General features: G+C 38.9%; 1 protein-coding gene across 1 annotated transcript in view; it reads right to left on the bottom strand.

The window, feature by feature from the left end:
* Positions 1–7,259: 7,259 nt before the first annotated feature.
* Positions 7,260–24,065, bottom strand: part of EPDR1 (ependymin related 1) — a 31,318-nt gene continuing 14,512 nt past the window's right edge. The window contains 2 exon segments of the mRNA XM_003814978.5: positions 7,260–8,999; positions 10,151–10,359. Of these exon segments, the coding sequence (XP_003815026.3) occupies positions 8,803–8,999; positions 10,151–10,359 (406 nt within the window). The 3' untranslated portion in view covers positions 7,260–8,802.

The raw sequence follows: 24,065 nt of genomic DNA, 5'->3' as shown, positions 1-24,065 counted from the left end.
ATTCAAAGATGGTTGTTGAGGTTGAATAAAATAATCAGTATAAAACTCTGGAGAGAATGTGACACAAAACAAGTGCTCACTGATGTAGATTGAGGTTGATACTACTTTTACTTTCTCTATCTTAAAAATGTTATGTGCAAAATGCCAGGGTTCATGAGAGATGTATTTATTAAGGGGAAGTTGTTGGGTTTTTTTTAAACTACATGTATATTATACTTGACGTTGCCTGAGCATGGCTAGAGGTGGGTGCATGTTTCTGCACATGAATGTGAGCAATGAGGAACAGACAGAGATACCTTAGGGAATGGTTTAGCTGACGGGTCCAGCAGAGCCCACTGAGGGCACTGCCTTTGTAGGCCTCCAGGACCCTGCTCTAATCCATAGCAGATTCATACAGTCATGCAGGTTTGATTTTGTTGGTCCATGGAGGATTGGTCAGGATCTCAGGGGGAAAGATGCCAGAGGTAGAAGACATCTAATATTTTGAGTGCTGATTGCCTGCAAAGCTGTGTGCTACACACGTTCTAATGCTATTTCATTTAACCCTAACAACCCCCATATGCCATTTTTTTTGTTTGTTCGTTTGTTTGTTAGAAGTGGAGGAAACTTAGGTTCATAGACTCTTCAAATGACTTGTCCACGGTAACACAGTGGTAATAAGGGACAGAATCAGCATCTGAACTCAGGTAAGTATGGTTTCAAATCCTCATTCTTTCTACTACACTGCACAGCCTCCCTTACAGACTGACATGCACTAAGCAATTTAACTTAAGAGACTGGGAAATAAACCAGAAAAACATTGCATTATTTTGCAATGATGTTTTAAACTTTTCCAGTGAGTGAAATACTTAAATCTGCCGTTTTGGATATTCAGTTATGATTTTAAAAAATTACTTGAGAAGTAAAATTTCTAATCAAAAGAAAAATTACCTAGTTTGGAGGGATCATTCTGAGCTTATTGGATTCTGCTTGACCAACAGGCCTGGCCAAATCTCTCTGTTTTGGGTGTTCCTCCCATGCAGGTTAGCTACTGCTCTGACCAACCCAAGGTCTGGGGAAGGCAGCATTGGGCACCAAGGCACAAACTTCTTTCCTTGTCCTTGCTCCTTTTCCTCTGTCGCCAGTGGGTCTACTCTGTGTGCCCTTTTGCTGACCTGGGAACGGTAAGATCTACTTGTGTTGGGACTTGCAGTAGAATGGACAGAACTAGTAATTTGGCCTGCTCTGGCCTGCGGCTACTTTGGCCTCCACTTCCTCCAGTTGGTCTAGCCTGATTGACCAGACGTCCACAGAAGTGCTCGGGGCCAGAGCTCCAGCTAAGTAATGGTGATGACTTGCTTTGCTGTCTCCTGACCTTGCTCTGTTGTGGATCCCTGACAGGGAGAGTGAAGTGAAATATTCCTAAATCTTAGGCAAAATAACGACACATGACTTTAATCTCATAATTGTCCCCAACATTCTGTATATGACTGCCAGATTCCATATTTTTCTCTCCTGGACACAGTTAGATAAACACTGCCAAATCCTTGGTTTTAAGATTCCCTAACTAAACTCCATGTAAACCAACATCCTTCTGCGAAAACACTTCATTTTCAGACGAAATTACAACATTCCAGTGTTCTTTTACATCAGCCCCAATTCTGATTAAACTTTGATGAGACTGCATTTCAATGGCAATCTTGCTTTCATCGGACTTCATGATTTCTCCAGTTTTATAGCTCCAAACTTGAAGACCTTCTCTTTCTGTGATGTATATCTCTAAATAGCTACTTTATCCATTTATTAGGTATCAGTCCTATATTTTCAATCACAGAGCTTAATCTTATTTCCAACTTTGGGGCACCTAAATTTAGTCTATTTATGCCTGACTTTGTTAAGTTGATTTGTTGATGACCACTCTTTTAGAGACACATGGAAAATTTATTAACAAACTTATTTTTGAACAGAATGGTTGTACTGAATGATTACATATGGCAGGAGTCTGGGGAAAATTTTTACTTATCTCCATTCTAGGGACATCTACTGCAAATTCCATAATAGACTCTCATTCCTCTATTATCTGAACTATTTGAATTACCTCAATAAAGCTGTTTCCTCCTCTTTCTTCACTCAGGAAATACAGAGTTCTCATGACTGAACAGGGAAAGTAAGAGGTTTAGAAAGAATAAGATGGATCTGAGAGTTTTCAAAATCACTTGATAACCCATTATTATCCAAAGACTACCTACATAATCATATACTTTCCATACAAAGTTAAACTTAAAAAGTCCTTTGAGGTTCAATACCTACACACTTGAATACACCATAATACTGAACTTTAGTTGTTTTGAGAAGACAAAATAAAACTCATTTTAAATGTATTGAACTGAAAAGGCAGAGAAATTATTCCCTGAACAAGCAGGCTTTCTTTTTAAGGCTATTTTTATTCCTCATTGAATGTCAACATCTACTATGAGGTACATAGACATGGAAATAATTCTCAATTTCTGACAGGCGGGGCCAATGGTTCATGGTTCAGGAAAGAACGTTTAGTCTGGAAATGCTCTAATTTAGAGAAACTTAAAGGGGAGGCAACTGAACTGAAAATCTCTAAAGTGCTGCTCCATTGTGGCTTGTGCTGCTCTCATGTTTATTCAACTATATACATCAACAGCCCTTTGGACTGAGAATTTATGGTGATAAATGTTTTCTCCTCCTCCCCTACATCCTTCTTTTTTCTTCTTCCATTCCTCTTCCTTCTCTTTCTTCTTCTGTTCTTCCTCTTCTTTTTCTCTTCTCCTTCTCCTTCTCCCCTCCCCCGCCACCTCCTCCTCCTCCACCTCCTCCTCCTGCTTCTCCTCCTCCCTCTTCCTCTTCCTCCTCTTCCTCTTCCTCCTCCTCCTCTTATTCTTCTTCCTCTTCCTCTTCTTCTTGTTCTTCTTCTTCTTTTTCTTCTTCTTCTTCTTCTTTCTTCTCCTTCTTCTTCTTCTTCTTCTTCTTCTTCTTCTTCTTCTTCTTCTTCTTCCTTCTTCTTCTTCTTCTTCTTCTTCTTCTTCTTCTTCTTCTTCTTCTTCTTTGTGTCCTCCTCCTCCCCTTCCTGCTCCTTCTTCTTCACCTCTTTTTGCTGCTTGGGATATAGTTAGTTTGAGCTAGATAGGATTATAGGATTGCTATCATCATGATATTTTTTGTATTAAGGATAGGACATATATGGATCTAAGTAACGTCTTCAGTCCCAAGACGTTTGAAGTTTTAAAATACATCTAAACATCTTTGCAGTGCTATTAGTTATTTTTTATGTGATAAGAGTTATGGTGATAGGAATATAGGTTTACCTGGAGGAAATTATGAAAGGTGTTAAGTACAGGGAGGTTTAAGTTGTAAGAAACATCATAAAAGCATACACTTTTCCTGGGCTTGAGATGTCATATTGCCCACTCCCATTATTCTAATGTCCACTTTAAGGTTATTAAAATGTCCTAAGATCATTCAAGACAGGGCAGTCTACATCTTCACTTTATTATCCCCAAGTCCTCAGAGATGCCACAGCTACCGAGACAAGGTCACCTAACACTTTAGAATCAGAAAGTTCTTTAAAAGCAAAGGGCTCTTCTGAAAAGAGACTAAATTGCAACTGCTTCCCGTATGTGCCCATCAACTAATGTGATCACAGAACTGCTTTAGAAACAACATTTATCTTAGTTTTTTCCTCATCAAAGATTTTCAATTTAGTTTTTACACATTTTAATTTTTCTTAAAAAAGAATCCCCCATTTTATAATTGAATTTAATATAAAACTAAGCTTTGCTAAAATGCACTTATATAATAAGAGAGGACAGATATACCACGATCTCGCAAGAAAGGTATCATTTCAGGTATCAGGAGTGAAACAAAACCAACAGACCCTAAATTTTTCTAATACATATATCAATACCCACATGTCTATCCCAAAACTACACTTTTAATTAAGCAGGTTTGTGTATTTGGTTAACTGGGGACTTTTCAATAGTTAGATTGGTGCCTCCTGTTTGGGAAACTAAGACCAGTGATTTCCCCACAGGTATTCTCCCAGGCTGACTGAGAAACTAATCAACTAGGGCTGAGAGGTTATTAAGTAACATATTCTAGGCTTGAAAACCCATTTCTCACAATAACAGATAATGCCTTGACTTCTTTTTTTTACATAATTTTCTTTATTAAAATCATAGAGGTTACGTAAAAATGGCAATAATACTAGTCATGTTTAAGTAACAAGAGTACCTATTTTGCCATCAGTTATCTTGGTGAAGGAAAGGAATACTTAGCTGTGTGATTTAAACAGTTGTATGTTAAAATAAATATACAATATGCCATTGGGAATGATATAACTGCAACCACAACACAACACATGATATACTCAGATTACTTAAATCCTGAGTGTGTTGTATTCATTGCACATTATTTCTTTTAAAAAAATTATTATTATTATTTATTATTATACTTTAAGTTCTGGGGTACATGTGCAGAACATGCAGGTTTGTTACATAGATATACACGTGCCGTGGTGGTTTGCTGCACCCATCAACCCGTCATCTACACTAGATATTTCTCTTAATGCTATCCCTTCCCTAGCCCCCCACCCCCTGACGGGCCCCAGTGTGTGATGTTCCCTTCCCTGTGTCCATGCGTTCTCATTGTTCAACTCCCACTTATGAGTGAGAACATGTGGTGTTTGGTTTTCTGTTCCTGTGTTAGTTTGCTGAGAAGGATGGTTTCCAGCTTCATCCATGTCCCTACAAAGGACATAAACTCATTCTTTTTTATGGCTGCATAGTATTCCATGGTGTACATGTGCCACATTTTCTTTATCTAGTCTAACATTGATGGGTATTTGGGTTGGTTCCAAGTCTTTGATATTATTTCTAAATTATGGGATAGTTATAGCCCACTCCTTGAATACTGGGACTACATTATATTTTCCAACTTTAAATATGAAATAAATATTGAAAATATGTGTTCATTTTTGCTCTAATGAAAACAGTATAAATTTTAAAATTAGCATATCATTAAGGGAAGCATCTCTCTCCCTGAATAAACTATACAACAAATTATAGGCCCAGTATTTTTTCTACACATGTAGTTGAGCTAATAATTCTGCTTTAAAACAAATAAAAATATGTTCTAATCATTTATTATCTTAGCATCATTCCAAAAAGAGATGGTTGTTGATATCAGAATATCCATAAATAAAGTTAAATTTGTCTCTTAAAGAGGTGTTCACCTACAAAGCCTTCAAATATCACCAGTTATTCACAAGTCTTTGGCTGAGGAGGCTTACTCTGTCATTCAATATAAATTATTTTCACTCAACAAGAATGACTAGAATGGCATTCCTGCATTTGAGGTGCTTTCTGTGGATGGAGAAAGACAAGATCTACGTAAGTGGAAAAATGTAAAAACACCCCATATGCTGCAGGTGGATATATAGGCAAAGTGATTTGAAATAATAGAGGCAACATTGAGAAAATGAAGGCTTTTATTTGTTTGTTTGTTTGTTTGTTTGTTTGCTTGCTTGTTTGAGACAGAGTCTCACTCTGTTGCCCAGGCTGGAGTGCAGTGGTGCAGTCTTGGCTCACTGCAATCTCCACCTCCTGGGGTCAAGCGATTCTCCCAGCTCAGCCTCCTGAGTAGCTGGGACTGCAGAGAAAGTGGATTTGGTAAAGGAAACCCAGCAAGAGGTGAGTGTTTTGTTTTCAAATTATGTCAAATTTAACTTGGTGGGAAATTATTAGTAGTTAATTGAAAAATTTCCCAAAGACCTAAAATTCTTGGCCTTCATTAAATATTTAAAAAATTTTAAAATGTGTCCCAATTTTAGGAATCTCGATTAGCAAAGCTATGGTAAGAAACTCACCCTGAAGACAGAGCAATTGGGGACAGAAAGGTTGGGCCTCCTTGACTCCGCATGGCCCATGAGATAGAGGGAGTGATGGCTCTGTCGTAGAGCTGGGCCTTCAGGGTGGCAGAGTTGAAGCCAGGTGTATGTCAAGCACACCCTTGGGCTTGCCTGGATCCTGGCAATTTGGAAGTGGCAAGGCTTCCTTTGGAGAAGTAGAAGTAAATTGTTCCAGTGCAGCATAAAGTTCAGAGACATATGAGGTGGGGTATCCACAAAGTGGTACCCAGCCCTGGCTCAGACCACTATCAGTGATACCACCTCTGCAGATGAGTGAGGCACTGGGATACTGCACTTTATTAATAGGTACAAGTCCATACCTATTTAATAGCCCTCTTCGTTGTGACTCTGGTGGCCACTAGAAAGTTTTTACATAAGACTGCAGAGTAAGGAAACCTTCCTGCCACCAAGAGGTGACCCAGCCATTACTCCTCAAGCCCTTTGGGCATTTAGGGAAAGAAGAAATTGTGCCAAGGAGTGAGGCTGGGAAGACTCAGAGGCCTGATGAAAAAGGGTGTGTCCACCATGCTATGGGGTCTCCACTTTACTTGTAAGCAGTGAAGAACCACAGAGGCAGGGCGCCATCAGATCAGATTTGACCAGATGTCAAATCCTTCTGGACTTTTTACTCCTTTCTGTGAAGTGGCTTAATAACCAAAACAGGCCAACTGAAAAACAAAAGGGTACCCACTTTGCATGGGCCTCCATAAAATAAAAGGAGTTTCCTTCTCTCTCTGAGTAAGGTTGTGGCCTGCAATGGGCAAAGACAAAGTCCCAGGGCTAAGGAGAGATGTGCAGCTTGGAGAGGAGAGGATCATTCTGTGGTTGGGGAGACAGGAAGTGTGGCAAACATGGTCACAAAGGCGTTAGCAGGCTGGGCCACCTAGAATGCAGCTGCGAAACTCTTCCCTGTCTGTGAGGTTCAGATGCCTGCGTGGCCAAACTTCACAATCCTCTGCAACCCCAGGAACCTGCATGGGCACTGGAGGGAGCAGGTGCTTAGTACTGGCTTGTGATTTGGCTGACCAAGTGAATGAATGAATGAATGAATGAATGAACACAGGTTGGCTTCTAGAGAAAAAAGACAAGCGCAAGGACAGAGGGTGTGAAGATCCTGCAAAGGCCAATGATGTTAAGAGCCCAGAGCTGGGTGATGGCTGAGGGAGTGGAGAAGAGGCAGAAGTTTTAAGAGCTATTTTGATAGGACTCGGGATATTGACTGCCAGTGAGGACTGAGGGAGACAAATGGGTCAAGAATGACTTGGAAGCTTCTGGCCTTGGCAACTGGACACTGGAGTTTAGGGAAGGTAAGAGGGAGAGCAGGCTTTTGAGAGAGGATAACAAATTTGATTTTGATCACATGAAGCACTTTATTTATTACAGCATTGTTTTAACTCCCTTATAACCAAGATTATCCATATTTATTGCAAAAGCAACAATATCAAAGAATGCTTTAAAATGCAATTAAATTTGTTTAATATAGATAAACTATAAGTAATAAGATTGTTTTCATTATAATATAGGTGTCACACATTTCTCCTGGTAACGAAGAAAGATAAATGGGCAGATAAAACATAACAGTAGAAGCATCTAGAATAGTAAATTTTATTACTGGAAGTCTCTCCCTAGCAATGGACAAACTCAACCACATTTAACACATAAGGAAACCAGAGACAAGAGAGGCTGGCATTCTTCACTCTACGAATACTTAGGGCACTGACCATGTGCCAGGCACTTGCTTTGTGCTAGGGATATAAAAGTAAACATACAAGATACCCGTACCCAAGGAGCTCACAGCCAAGATAATGGATGAGTGTCCTGAAAGCAGAAATTATCACACAGCTTAATAATTATTGTGAGAAATGCATGCTCAAGATGCAAGGTGCAACTCATCCAGGCTTGGGAGCAGCTCTTGTGAATGAGCTTACCTGGAAGGAGATGCAGAAGTCAGACAGAGAGGTTACAAAGCAGCGTTCTAGCAAGGCCAAAGTGCGGGCAAGCCCAGTGCATTTAATGACCAAAGGAGTGAGAGTAGGAGGGAACTCTAGTCCTGGGTTTAGGAGACAATAGTCTCCTGACTCCCTGTTCAGTGCTATTTTAAAATACTGCCTGTGTATTGACAAGTCTGTGAAGATTCAGCACATACATCAATACTCTTGCATAGAAAAAAAAGAAGCTTACATGGCTCGTGCTATGCCAGTGTAGACACTAGGATTCTCTAAACTGCCTTGCTCAAAATGTTTCTTTAGAGGAATAATTACTCCTATTTTAGCTTTTCATTTCCTTCTAAATGTTTATATCAATTGGGCCATGCCATAAAATCCTTAAGTCTGGGAGGGATTTAAGTTATCATTTTTTTGGCAACCAAGGGAGTGCAGGGACAGGGTGGAGTAGGGCTCAGTGGGAGCAATGCCCACCCTGGTGCAGCAATAAAAGGGGCATTCTCTGCAGGGAATTTAAGAATTAATAATAAAATTGACCAAAATCACTCTGCTTTTTATTATCACTAATTCTGAATAATGTCAACAATAAATACTTGCTGCCAAGGCAAACTTCTCTTACTGACCCCTCCCTATGTGCATGGCACTGCATTGTGTGTATACCTGTGCATGCAGAAAACCAGCCCTGAACAGGCATTAGAAATACCCAAAGTGTCCATATTAGCCATCTAGTCAGTTCATATGGCCACACCCTCGCCATTCAATTTTCTTCTGTAAACAGAGTTTGAGTAGTCAAAATCAGACACATCAAAACCCCACATCAATGTGCATCTTCCTAAAATTATATTTCTCTCCAATAGCATTCACATCTTGACTAGTCTCATATCCATCTCCAGCTGGGGCCACAGGGGGCTGACATCCGATGCTGCCGCTTCCCTATGCACAGGCTCACCAGGAGCAGTCTTCGCTCATCTTCTCCAGTTGGGCCATCTGGCACGTGCTTGGAGGGGTAAACACCGAGGGGTCTTTAATACCCAGCTGGATGTCAAAAAACCGCGTGGACAATATCACACTGTAGTTTACGGTAAAGGTTTCCTGGACAGGATAGCAATCCTTGACTGTATAGATGCCAATCCAGGTTTCATCTATAAGAGGAAAAAAGTTGACTTTTGAATAAAGAAGACAGGCAAGAAGTTCATATTTTTTCTTATGGTGGTAAAATGTACATAACATAAAATTTACCATTTTACCATTTTTAAGTGTTTGGTGGCCTTGAGTACATTCACATTTGTTGACCATCAGCACCATCCATCTCCAGAACTTTTTTCATCTTCCCAAACTGAAACTCTGTCTCCATTAAACACTAACTTCCCATTCCTCCTCTCCCAGCTCCTGGAACTCATCATTCGATTTTCTGTCTCTATGAATTTGACGACTCTACATACCTCACGTAAGTGGGATTGTACTGTATTTGTCATTTTCTGCCTGCATTGTTTCTCTTAACATTATGTCCTCAAGGTTTACTCAGGCTGTAGCATGTGCTGGTGTTTCCTTCCTTTTTAAGGCTGAATAATATTCTGTTGTATGACTATACCAGATTTTGTTTATCCATTTATCTGTTGATGAACATTTGGGTTTCCACCTTTTGGCAATTGTGAATAATGCTGCTGTGGACACGGGTGTACAAATATCTGTTTGAGTCTCTGCGTTCAATTCTTTGGGGCATATATATATATACAGAAGTGGAGTTGCTGGGTCATATGGCAGTCTTATCTTTAATTTTTTGAGAAATCACCATACTGTGTTCCACAGCATGAATGCCTGTGTGGTAAAAACTGTCTTCGGATAGGCGTATATCAGCAGCAGGGCAGAGAATGGCTTCACATAACAGCAGGCTGGTTTGCACACTCAGCATGATGGGAGTAGATTTGACCCCTGCAACTTTAGGAAGTGGGGGAAAGAAAAGGAGGCACCCAATTCAAATGTGTGCCTTAGACAGATGCCTTCCATGTCACAGACCTCGGGACGACCATAAAATGTCAAAATCAAGGCTAAGTTCACAGGAGCCCAAGTGGCAGAGAGGTGCAGGTGGCACTAGAAGGCTGAGGTGTTTCAGATATGAAGCTTAGATCCCGTTGCCACATAGTGAGCAAAGTAACGTGCAGACCTAAGTGGAGGCTTTAAAAAATTTTTGATTAAGCGGATGTTTCCCTAAAAACTACCTTCCTTAAAGGACTTAAACCTTTTTCCCCATCATGCATGCTGAATACAATGCTTAGATCCTTTGAACCCTTACAGGATCTAGCTGACTTTCTGTCCGACCACTCCTGGACGGTGATCTGCTCCTGAGGCCCCCCGATGGAGTACTGGTCTTCAAAGGTGGAGTTCTGAGGAATGTCAAGAGGATCCCAGGGCTGTGTCAGGGTCATCTTTGAGCAGTGCTTGGTGGCTTGGTCAATCTGAAACATCACTCCATCCTTATACAGCAAAATATATTCAAATAATCTGAAACACAGATGGAAAGTAGTTTGGGACTTCACGTTACCATCCTCGTGCCTTTTAACAGCACAAACACCTTTGATAGATATTACTTTTAAAATAGAAAGAAATTACTAGCTAGGCAATCACTTAACATTTATAAACACTAGGCACATGAAACAACCTGCATATGAAATAATTAGAATTCACAGGTCAGACCGAGCATGATGGCTCATCCCTGTAATCCCAGCACTTTGGGAGGCCGAGGACGGAGTACGTTTTGAGCCCAGGAGTTTGAGACCAGCCTGGGCAACATAGTGAGACCCCTGTCTCTAGAAAAAAAATTTAAAAATTAGCCAGACATGGCAGTGCACAGCTGTAGTCCCAGCTACTTGGGAGGTTGAAGTAAGAGGATCACTTGAGCCTGGGAGGTCAAAGCTTCAGTGAGCCATGATCATGCCACTGCACTACATACAGCCTGGGTGAGATCCCGTCCACCATCAAAAAAAAAAAAAATTGAGGTCAAAAGTGTATATTCACTGGACAAATTTTGACCAAGGACCTAGTATATGCCAGACCCTGTGCTTAGCATACAAACATGGGGAAGATGTGGCCCTGGCTGAAGAGCTGGTTTGTGAACTTTTGTTTACCCACAGAGACACAGGAGGACTTGACTCTTGTGTGGTGCATTTTCTCTCGCAGCACTCAGTCAAGGAATTATGGGGGTATACTGAACATAGGACAAGAACACACTGAGGACTGGATGGACCGAGTGCCTGTGCTTCACTGCCTCCACTGCCGAGCAGTCATGAGTAAGGGGCTTTGATGCACATAGCTGATCCGGCACGGGCGCAGCCCACATACCCTGCGGTGGCTGAGATGAGCAAAGACAAAAGCTGAGGCGACCCCAGAGCAAATGACTCCCTCAGCTGAGTTTCTCTCCATGCTCTCAGCCTCCTCCCGTGACCACCTGCTCACCCTTCCTGGGGAGTGACAGGGAGATATTCAGAGGCTGAGCCCAGGAGTCACCAGCCATGCAGTATTGGCATCAGTCCTGTATCTTCCTTAAAGCTAAGACATCTTGGTGTTGGGGGAAGCCTGCTATGTTTCTATGCATTTCACTGTCAATCTAAAACTCAGGCCACAGCTGCTGGTCAAGAAAATGTGTCTTGCAGCCATGACCTCAGAAAGTGAAATCTGCAACACTTGTGGGCTGAAGAGCCTAGAGAGGTGACTTTTCATCAGCAAATAAAAACAGCCAACAAATTATCTGTGGCTTATGAGACCCAATGCACTAGAGGAGACTTCAGGGAAGACATTTGCTCTCCAGCCCAAGCCCGAGCTTAAAAACTATTTTCTTCAGAAAAAAATGTGATAAATTGTTACTGTCTTTATAGTCAAAACACAGTTGTGCATCACTTCATGATAGGCTTATGTTCTGAGAAATGTGTCATTAGGCCATTTCATCACTGCACGAACATCATAGAGTGCAGTTACACAAATCTGGATGGTACAGCCTACCACACACCAGGGCTACACAGTATGGCCTACTGCTCCCAGGGTACAAACCTGTACTGCATGTGACTGCACTAAATACTGGAGGCAACTGTAACACAATGGTAAGCATTTATGTATCTAAACATAGAAAAGGTGCAGTAAAAATATGGGATAAAATATAAAAAATGGTCCGCATGTATAGGGTACTTGCCATGAATGGAGCCTGCAGGACTCGAAGTTGCTCTGGGTAGGTGAGTGAGTGAGTGGTGACAGAATGTGAAGGCCTAGGACATTTCTATACACTGCTGTAGGCTTTATAAACATTGTAAACTTAGGCTACACTAAATTTATAAAAACTATGTTCCTTTCTTCAATAATACATTAATTTTAGCTTCCTGTAACTTTTTAACTTTATATACATTTTGATTTTTTTAAACTTTTTGACTCTTTTGTAGTAAGACAGCTTAAAACACAAATTGCACAGCTATACAAAAATATTTTCTTTATGTCCTTATTTGATATGCTTTTTTCTATTTTAAAATTTATTTTATTTAAAAAAAAAACTTTGTGTTAAAAATTACAACACAAACACAGATATTAGCCAGGCCTACACAAGGTTAGGATCATCAGTATCACCCTCTTTCACTCCCACATCTTGCCCCACTGGAAGGCTGTCAGGGCCAGTAACATGCATGGAGCTGTCACCTCCTATAATAACAATGTTTTCTTCTGGATACCTCCTGAAGGACCTGCCTGAGGCAGGTCCTTTTATGTAAGTGGGAGCACACTCTAAAATAACGATAAAAGTATAATATAGTAATTACATACATGTGGCCAACAAACATAGGAAAAAAAGCCCAACATCACTGATCATTAGAAAAATGCACATCAAAACCACAAAAAGACACCATCTCATGCCAGTCAGAATGGCTATTAATAAAAAGTCAGAAAACAACAGATGCTGGCGAGGTTGTGGAGAAAAAGGAACACTTTTACACTGTTGATGGGAGTATAAATTAGTTCAACCATTGTGGAAGACAGTGTGGCAATTCCTCAAAGACCTAGAACCAGAAATACCATCAACCCACCAATCCCATTACTGTGTATATACCCCAAGGCATATACATCATTCTATTCTAAAGATACATGCATACCTGTGTTCATTGCAGCACTATTCACAATAGCAAAGACGTGGAATCAACCTAAATGCCATCAATGATAGACTGAAAATGTGGATAAAGAAAATGGGGTACATATACACAATGGAATACTATGCAGCCATAAAAAGGAACAAGATCATGTCCTTTGCAGGGACATGGACGGAGTTGGAAGTCATTATCCTCAGCAAATTAACACAGAAACGGAAAAGCAAATACTGCATGTTCTCACTTATAAGCGGGAGCTGAATGATGAGAACAAATGGACGCGTCGGGGAAGCAACACACCCTGGGGCCTGTTGGTGGAGCTTGGGGGAGGGGGAGCATCAGTAAGAATAGCTAATGGATGCTGGGCTTAATACCTAGGTGATGGGATGATCCGTGCAGCAAGACACCATGGCACACGTTCACTTGTGTAACAAATCTGTACATCCCGCACATGTACCCTTGACTTAGAATAAAAGTTGAAGAAAAAAAATTATAATATAGTAATTACTTATATGCTAGAATTGTATACAACTGACAGCACAGTAAGTTTGTTTACACCACCACCACCCCAGACATGTGAGTAATGCACTGCGCTACCACATACTATGGCTATGAGGTCACTAGGCAATGGAAGTTTTTCAGCTCCATTGTAATCTCATGGGACCACCACTTCATTGACTGAAACGTCATTATGAAACACATCATTGTATTATTAGTAGCCGTATGCTTCAGGTTTCTAAGAGATAGTATGGAAATATAAACATGACATCATTTTACACATTTATATGTATCTTGCTTATTTCAGAAAAGATTTGAAACGGCTTACGAGGGTAACAATAACCCAGACACATACCTTTAGAAAGGAGAATGAATATAGAAAGAAATATAAGTGTGCATTTTATGAGATATTGCTCAAAAATGGAGCTAATTTTTTGTAATATGCATGCAGGGTCAACATAAAACTGTTAGCCCTTTGAAAAAGTTTGGGTTTGGATTGTCACTGTTTTCTCATAACCAGCTAAATCTCTGACATAACAGAGCCTAAGCACTGATTGAAGAAACACAGCAAGATTAACCCAACTCTTAGAGCATTGTTCATTTGTAAACATGGGAATTGTTGTCCATACACAAATCCTGTCCTGTGATACTTTTAATGACCAGTGGGCCACCCAAAAAACAAGTTGTCTTCATTGTTCTCCTCACCACCAGCAATATCTTGTGCTTTCCCCAGTGCTAGATATCTGGGCTAGAAAGGCATTCCTAGCTTTTGCTGATATCCCTGTTGTGTGCTTCTCAGACTGCAATAATTGTTCCCTGGAGAATATGTAGCCATGTGCAGGAGAGGGGGTTTCCTTCTTGAAATCATCGCCATCACTCCCCAAATCCACAGGATCACAGAAGTGTCATTAATATGGTTTGGCTGTGTCCCCACCTAAATCTCATCTTGAATTGTAGCTCCCATAATTCTCATGTGTCATGGGAGGGACCTGGGGGGAGGTAATTGAATAATGGGCACGGGTCTTTCCCATGCTTTTCTTCTGGTAGTGAATAAGTCTCACAAGGTCTGAGGTTTTATAAATGGGAATTCCCCTGCATAAGCTCTCTCTTGCCTGCCACCACGTAAGAAGTCCCTTTGCTCTTCCTTCTTCTGCCACTGTGAATCCATTAAGCCTCTTTCCTTTATAAATTACCCAGTCTCAGGTATGTCTGTATTAGCAGCATGAGAACAGACTAATACAGTCCTCCTAGCCTCATATTTGTCATACATGTCATTCTAGCCTCATATTTACCTTCCTCACCAGAGTTTACTAGACCAGAGATGAGACAATGAGATTCTTTCATCTCGACCTGTGTCATGGCAACCGAGGTCTAATAGCCTCTTATGTGGCTGGACATATCACATGTAAATTTAGAAGCTGAGGGAGGCTATTTTCCAAAATGCAAATGGAATAGGATTAAAGAATGAAGCAGAGAGAAGCACTAGCAAACTGGGATTCCAACAGTTGTTCATTTCCTGGGCTCTTTTTTTCTGAGATGCTTGGAGCACCCCCGCTTACAGAGTTACAATAAGCTTCCTTTGTTCTAATAAACTTTCCTTCATTTTTGGCTTGCAGCTTTTTATGCTACTCAGTTCTATCATTTCTGTTAGAATTGAGGACTCCAGTGCTCCATGGAGAGACCCGGGGAGCAGCTGCCAGCACAGCTGTGCTGGGAAAGGCCCAGCATGGCCCTGTGTGGCACCAAGGGCCACAGATGCCTGGTCAGTCACCTGCAACAGAAGGGCAGGGGACAGCAGGGAGGGAACACTCACAGCTTCACTGTTTCCCTGAGGCCCGCTCTGCCCACATACAGAAGTAAAATTTAATTTTAAAATGAGAATTTTAGACCCGGAACAATCACTATGAAATGTTAAAATTTGCTAAATCTGGGTGGTCTGAACACAAGTGTTCGTTTTGGTATTCTCTGTACTTTTCTATGTTTTCAAAATATTTGCTTTTTAAAAAGTAGACATCATCTGATATTGAGGTTATGTTGACTGTACCTCAAGTTAAACTGAAAATAATAAATTAATGGAAAACAAAATAGAACTATATAATTCGTTTTCAAAATCCCATGTGGATATAAATGCTAGTACTGCTCTATGACAAATTTTAGAAAACATTTTAATGATACTGTAGTGGTGTGTGTGTTTATGTGAACATATTAACAGTTAGGACATAAGTCTCTGCATCACAAATAGAATACAGGGCCTGTGGCCTGACAGGGACCAAAGGTCAAAATGCAAAGATCAGCCACGGTTGAGATGAGTAATCAGAGTGGGGATGCTGTACGGGAATAACCCGTGGACCCAAGGGATTAACAGACTTTGAGAGGAATTGGATTCCTGGAGGCGAGATCAAAGACTGGCTCTGTCACAGAGGCAATTGTGAGATGAGAGGCACCAACGCCCCCCCTGGGGCACAGTCAAGCAAGGTGAGATGCTGGAATTGGTGTTCAGGACAGGGAGGCAGACCAGCCCAGGTCAACAACAGCAGACAAACTTCGCCTCCTTGCTGGCCAGGCACCAAGCAAAGCATAGTTCACTGGGAGGGGCAGGCGAGTTCCCACAAAGGCCCTGCTGCTGCTGAGCCTCAGCTGTGAGCAAGGTCAGGTTGGCTAGGCCCTGCCAAAGAGTCAGAAGGCCAAGCTCTCCACGGCAACCACAACACACAGGACGGGCCAGCGGCCTGTTTTGTTTCTCACCATATGGGACAAAGGATTTTTGTTGCTTTTACTAAAATTCTCAGGTTACATTGACAATTTCCATTGTTTCCTGCAAATCCATTTCCCTAAAAAGTAGGCTCTCGAATCACCATGTTTTCTGAAACACCGAAAATCTGGGGAAGTTTTCTTGCTTTTGAAAATAGTTTTTTTTTAGTAAAACAGATTCATGATCAATATTAAAAAATTAAGCAATCTAGGGAGGGAAAGGGAAGCAAAAATTGCCAAGAAACTCTAATTTACAGAAATAACAACTCTGTACATGTGTCTGGACATATATTCTTCTAAATATGTCTTTATGTACGTATTAATTTTTATATCTAAATTTTTATGTTTTAATTGTGGCAAGATACATGTGACAAAAATGTACCATCTTAGCCATTTTTAAGTGTACAGTTCAGTAATGTTAAATATATTCACATTGTGGTACATCAGTCTCCAGAACTCTTGCAAAATTGAAACTCTATATCCATTAAACAATAATAACCCATTCCTCCCTCTCCCCAACTCCTGGCAACCACCATTCTATGAGTTTGGCTACTCTACATAGCTCATGTAAGTGGAATCACACAATATTTCTTCTTTTCAGTTAATATAATATCTTCAAAGTTTATCTGCGCTGTAGCATGTGTTGGCATTTCCTTCCTTTTTAAGGCTGAATAACATCCCACTGTATGTATACACCATATTTTATTTATCCATTCATCCACTGATGGATTCCTAGGTGTTTCCTAACTTTTGGCTATTGTGAAAAATGCTGCTATAAACATAGGTGTACAAACATTGGATTGATTTTTCAATATGTACTATACTCATTTTACGCAAATGAGTGCCTATCATTTATTTGTTTTCTAACTATGCATTTTAAATTCAACAATTTGCCCTTGATAATCTTTTAAGTAAAAAGATAAATTTAATTTTTCTAATTTTTATTATAAAATATTTTAAATATGCAGAACAGTTGAAGAACTAGTATAATGACCACTTTTATGTCTGCCTCCTGGGCTCAACAATTCTCTACATTTTACTGTATTTTTTCTAGTTTTCTAAATACTTCCTTAAAACAAGAGCTTCTGCCACATGGTCACAATAGGACTGTATCTTAGAAATAAAAATTCATTCCCTGATATCTGCTCCATATTCAAGTGGCCCCCCAAATACATCTTAAAGCTGGTTTTTCAAATCAGAGTTCAATTAAAGTTCAAGCATTATATTTGGTTATGTCTCTATCAAAAATCTGGAGCAGTACTCCTACCTTTTTATTTTCCAACATGACATTGACTCTTTGAAGAGTTCAGGTTTGCAGATATTCCACAATGTGGATTTCTTTGGCAGTTTCCTCATGGTGGCATTTAAATTGCTATTTGAGCGTTTGTCATTCTTATGAAATGGATATGAAGTCTAAAGGCTCTTTTCGATTTGAGTTCCAAGATATTTGTAAATAACATGTCATTGGTGAGGTTGTATACTTTGGACTTTATCATATCTGAAGACAGGTGATGTACCTTCCCACTATTAATGCTGCTAACTTTGATCACCAAGTTATATGGTGACTCCAGATATCTGTTATAAAAGTGTTTCCTTTTGCAATTGGCAAGTAATTGATGAGTGATACTTTGTGATGTTGGAAATGTCCTGTTACCCAATAACTGTCACCTAATGGTTTTAGGCAAATCCATTTCCTGAATCAATTATTTCACTGGGAGTTAGGATCATAGTACCAATGGTATAGTAAATGACATCCATCTATCTTAATCTATTGAGTACCACTCTGGACTCATGGATTTATTATTTATTCAATGTATGACAAACAATTAAAGTCATTATTCCTTTTGATGCTAAAATTTACCCAAGTTTGGCCAGAGGGAGCTCCTTCAAGTTGGTATATGTATCTTCTGACATAATCCTATTAGTCTCTGAGTGCTTCCCGATGTTCTACGACACAAGGTGGCACAGGCTAACCTTGGACTTTCCCTGTCCCAGATCTGAAATCAGGCATTTCTCTAAAAAACTCTAGTTACCCTTAGTGGGGAAACAACTTAGAAACTGACATCAGGGCACTAGATGGGCTCATTGCCATTGAGATGTCATTGCTTTGAATGCTTTTCAAGTGGTCAGAGCTTCCAATTAAAAAAAAAACTCGAATTCATATAGATATTTTCCATTTAAATTAACATTACAGGTTTTTCCCCCTATTTTTTGTATATCTTTTATATATCTTTCCTCTTAAAATAAAAATCATGCTTCCTAAAAACATTAACAAAAACATTTATTTGCTTTATTCTATAATTTTGAAATAATAACTTCAAAACTATTATAAATAACAAAATTGCCAAGTGAAGTTTAAGATTTCATTGTAGTTCCTCTTATCCTTAGAATATAATTCCGTAGTATCGAGAGTCAGTATTGTGTCAAAAATTTACTTAGAATAAGCCTATTCTCTGTGTGGTTATGTTTCCAGATTGATAGATCATTAGGTTCCTTTGTTTTAGTTTGTTCCCAATTCAGGGACTTTACACTTTTCCTCTCTGATTTTATTATTTAAATATGTAAAAATTTTCATATTTCAAAACTCAAAATGACAGAAAATGGTACGTTGAGGCAAGTTCCCCTTCCATCCCTATCTCCTCTTCCCTATTCCTCATGCTCCTTATAGATAACACTTTTCAACTGCTTCCATTTTATTTTTCCTGCATGCCTGTCAAAAAATAAGCAACTACATATGTGAATTATTATTTTCTCTTCTTCTTTACAGAAAGAGTAGCATGCCATATAGACCTTTCTGCATCTTGCTTTCTCCATTCTCCACTAATGCCTACAGACTATCCTTATTTTTTTATGGCCATGTAAACTTACTGTGTGCAAATATCATTATTTCTTTAGCCAGTCTTCTACCAATAAACATTGAGTTGTTTCTATTCCTTTGATATTAACAAAAATAATGACCTTGTGTTGTGCTGTTTTGGAGTTGTATGTTTAGGGTAAATTATTAGATGTGGAATTACCAGGCCAAAAGGTAAAAGCATTTGTGGTTTTGTTAAATATTACCAGATTTCTCTCCACAGGGTTGTACTATTTTGCATGCCTATCAGCAATATATTATAGTGCCTTTTTTCTTTATAGTCCTGCCAACAGAGCATGTTGTCAAACTTAAATTTGTGCTAATCTGAGGAATAAGAAATGGTATCTGACTACTAGGTTTTTGTTAAGAATATTTTTAGTAAGTATAACATCCATAAGAGGGGTCTTTAAAAAGTTCACGGAAAATGTGTATTATGAAAAAACTATGCATGGATTCCAACTTTTTCCACCAAAATAAACTCACAAAACTTGTTATAACATGCCTAAACAGGATCTAGTTTGAGGCACCAAGAAGAATAAGACATCAGTTTGGGTAGAGCTCCTATCAGAGCAACATGCATTCTGCTAAAATTAAAGCAAGAACAAATATTAAATTTATTATGAGGTTCAAGTGGCAGAATGGTGAAATCACTGATGTTTTACAAAAAGTTTATGTGACATTGCTTGAAAGAAGTCAGCAGTTACAAATAAATAACTCATTTTAAAAAGGTAGGAGTCAATATTAAGATTAAGATTTAAGATTTAAGCCCACAGTGGCAGTTCATCCACATCAATTTGTGAGAAAAAAAAATCTTGGGCCAGGCATGGTGGCTCATGCCTGTAATACCAGCACTTTGGGAGGCCAAGGCAGGCAGATCATGAGGTCAGGAGATCGAGACCATCCTGGCTAACATGGTGAAACCCCGTCTCTACTAAAAATACAAAAAAATTAGCCGGGTGTGGTGGTGGGCGCCTGTATTTCCAGCTACTCTTGAGTCTGAGGCAGGAGAATGGTGTGAACTCAGGAGGCGGAGCTTGCAGTGAGCTAAGATCCCGTCACTGCACTCCAGCCTGGGCAACAGAGTGAGACTCCATCTCAAAAAAAAAAAAATTGGTCATGCCCTAATTGTACAGGAGACAATTGTATAGGACAATTGTACAGACAATTAACAGGAGAAACAATAGCCAGCACCACAGATAGCTCAATTAGTTCAGCTTATAGAATTCTGAATGAAAAATTTCAGTTGAGCAGACTTTTCACTCCCAAGGGTACTGAAACAATTGTGGCGGTCCAATCAGCTGCAGAGAAGAGCAGACCCTTCAATGGAAATTTTATACAAGTGGTCAAGATCCTGAAGCATTTCTTTTATGAATTGTAACATGAGCTGAAACATGGCTTTACCACTACAATCCTGAAGACAAAGCACAATCAAAGCAATGGCTACCAAGTGGTAGAAGTGGTCCAGTTAAAGCAAAAGTAGGCTGGATAAGAGCAGAAGTCATGGTAAGTTTCTCTGGATGCTCAAGGCATTTTGCATGTTCGCCTTCTGAAAAGCCAAAGAATGATAACATCTTCTTATTATGAGAGTGTTTGAGAAAGTTAGCCAAAGCTTTAGCAGAAAAATGTCCACGGAAGCTTCACCAGAGCTTCTCCACCATATCAATGTTTCTGCTCATTCCTCTCATCAAACAAGGACAATTCCATGAGATTTTTGATGGGAAATCATTAATCATCCACTTGACAGTCCTGATTTGGCTCCCTCTGACTTCTTTTTGTTTCCTAATCTTTAAAAATATTTAAAGGCACTGGGTGTGGTGGCTCAAGCCTGTAATCCCAGCACTTTGGGAGGTCATGGCGGGCGGATCACAAGGTAAGGAGATGGAGACCATCCTGGCTAACATGGTGAAACCCCATCTCCACTAAAAATACAAAAAATTAGCCAGGCATGGTGGCTGACACCTGTAGTCCCAGCTACTTGGGAGGCTGAGGCAAGAGAATGGCATGAACCCGGGAAGCAGAGCTTGCAGTGAGCTGAGACTGCACCACTGCATTCTAGCCTGGGCGGCAGAGACAGGCTCCATCTCAAAAAAAAAAAAAAAAAAAAAAAAAAAAAATTAAAGGGCACCCATTTTTCTTCAGTTAATATGTAAAAAAGACTGCATTGACATGGTTAAATTCCCAGGACCTCACTTTGTTAAGGATGGACTCAATGGCTGTTATTATCATTTACAAAGCTGTATTGAAGTTGATGGGGCTTCTGTCAAGAAATGTTTATATTTTTTATTCGAATCTTTTAATTCTATTTTCCTATGAACTTGTAAAAGTCCCCTTGTACAATAGATTGCATAGATTTAAGGTGTGGAACTTGAGAAACTTTTTAGGTGAACAATCTGAGTATCTCCAGCACAGATCAAAGATAAGGCACCTCAGAAGCCTCCATTGTGCCTCCTCAGTCACTAACCTTTCAAAGAGCAGTGTAATTTTAATTCACCTTCTTTCATAATAGTTGGTGGAGTGTTCATATATTAAGCATCATCTGATTTTATTTTTCCATGAACTGACTGTTCATTTCTCTGCATATCAGGATTTTTTTCTCTTCTCTATTTTCTATAGATCATTAATTAATTAGCATTTTGTACTTGATATAAATTTCCCCTGCCATTTGTTGGTTTTATTTAAATTTTTTCTACAATGCAAAGGATTTTTCATTTTTAAAAAGCAAATTCCTTTTATTGTTTCTGGGTTTTGTCATATTTTAAAAAAGCTTCCTACTCTCAGATTATAAAGGAATGCATCATGTTTTCTATCATAACTGTGTGGTTTTATTTTGTTTGTTAGATCTTTAGTTTGGTTTGCAGTTTATTTTTATGTATGGTGTGAGATGTGGATTCAGTTTTATCTTTTCTCAGTTGTTCCAACAACACTGATTAATAAGTCCATCTTTTCCCCAGTGATTTGAGATGCCAACCTTATCACATACCTAATTTCCAGATGTATGTGGATCTATTTCAAGACTCTATTTTATTCCACTGAATTGCCTATTTACACATCAATGTCACACTTTTTAATTACAGAGACTTACTAGTGTATTTCAACATTTGGTCAAATTTACTGGTCCTCCTCTTGTGTCCTTCTTTTCCAAGGTTTTCCTATGTTTGGGCTTCTTAATTTTTCCATATGAAATTTAGCATCAACTTAGCTAAAAAAAAATCCTGCTTCTTTGCATTTATTGGAATTGAGTTAAATCTAGGAGAACTGATATCTTTATGATGTTGAATCATCCTATCACTCCAAAAAAGGAGTGTTTAAATTTTTTCCTATACAAGGTTTGCACATTTCCTTTAAATTTGTTTCTAAGTAGTTGATCTTTTGTTGTCACTGTTGCTGTTTTAAATGACACTTTCTCTTACACTATCATTCTAGCAAGGTTATTGTTTGTATATATGAAGACTATTGATTTTTCATGTTAATTTTACATATAGCCATCTTACTTTTATTGTCTGAATTAGTTTTATGTTCAGGTCTTTTGTGTCTTCCAGGAATACTATATCCATATCATTGATAGAGATGGTTTTCAATTTCTTCTTTTCTAATCCCTTACCACTAATTACTTTGTCTTCTCTGTCTATACTGGTCAGTAAATTCAGCACAATATTAAATAGAATGTAGGTAATGGGCATCCTTGCCTTCTTCCTGAGTTTAGCAGAAAAAGGGCTGTGGTTTCAAGTAAATTAAGAACTACACAGGTTGTGCTATGTTAAAGAAGCTTCCATCAGTTCCTACTGAATCCATTGTATTATGAATGTTTGTTGAATGTTATCAACTGCCTTTCTGCCAGACTAAGGCTATAATCACATGATTATTTTATAGATATTTATGGATTTTCTAAAATTGAACCATCTTTGCATTCCTGGAATAAATCTCACTTGATTACAATGTATTTTTTTTAATGTGCTGTTGGACTTAGTCTGCTATTAAGGAACTTTTAATCACTTATTATATCAATATTCATAAGTGAGATTGAATTACAATAATTTTAACAGATTCACATTTCCCATATATATATATATATATATATGCCATGATTTGCTAGTTCCCAAATCATGTCCGTTTAGATTATTTCTACAGTTTTGTTAATATTAATGATGCTGAATATGAATTGGAGATAAAACCTTTTATCTTTCTGTGTTTATATCCCAGCAAAAAAATTTATAGAATGGGATCATTGGATCAAACTAAATTCCCATATCATATTTTATGAGATACTACTAACTGTCCCACCTCACCACCCCTACCCAACAAAAACACTGGAATTTTTAACTAGATGTAGAGCTTCATTAATTTCTCTGCATTAGAAAAGATACTAAAAGTTTACCCTACTAGAAGCAGGGAAAAAAAAACTTTCTAGTTTTCTTAATTTGGCATAAGGTTTACAGACAACGTAAAAGGTTAAAAAGCTTAGGTCAAAGAATCAAGCTTCCTCATTTGCTATTGATGAGCTGTATGATCATAAATGTCATCTCTCTACTTCTCATATGGAGAGACCAAAAATTTGAAACTTATGACATTCTTATGAACAGAATTTGAGATAATAGATATAAAATTGTTATATAAATGTAAGGTATCATAACCATGGCAGGAAAATCTCATATTTGTGTTTATCATCATCAGTTAACTTTTAACAGGGAAACAAATCATTTTACATGTATACATATGAATTGCTCTACTACGTAACAAAGAAGGGCTAATTCATCCAGGTGGGATAGAGAGATGAAGGACAGAACATTCTGAGTGCTATGGTGGATCCCTTCCTAAAAGACCCAGCAGGCATTTGTACCCCTTCTCCCTTGTCTGTCTCTCAATATAGAGGTTGAGAAAATCACACTGATTAGTCCCTCTACCTCCATGGAAGATTGGAGCCCTGTAGATACCAAAATCCACAGATGCTCAAGTCCCTTAGATAAAATGGTTTAGTATTTGCATATAAC

The sequence above is a fragment of the Pan paniscus genome, chromosome 6 (assembly GCF_029289425.2).
Source record: "Pan paniscus chromosome 6, NHGRI_mPanPan1-v2.0_pri, whole genome shotgun sequence".
NCBI classification, from domain to species: domain Eukaryota; kingdom Metazoa; phylum Chordata; class Mammalia; order Primates; family Hominidae; genus Pan; species Pan paniscus.
Note: the sequence above shows the minus strand (reverse complement) of the source record. Positions and strands in the feature narration are given on the sequence as shown.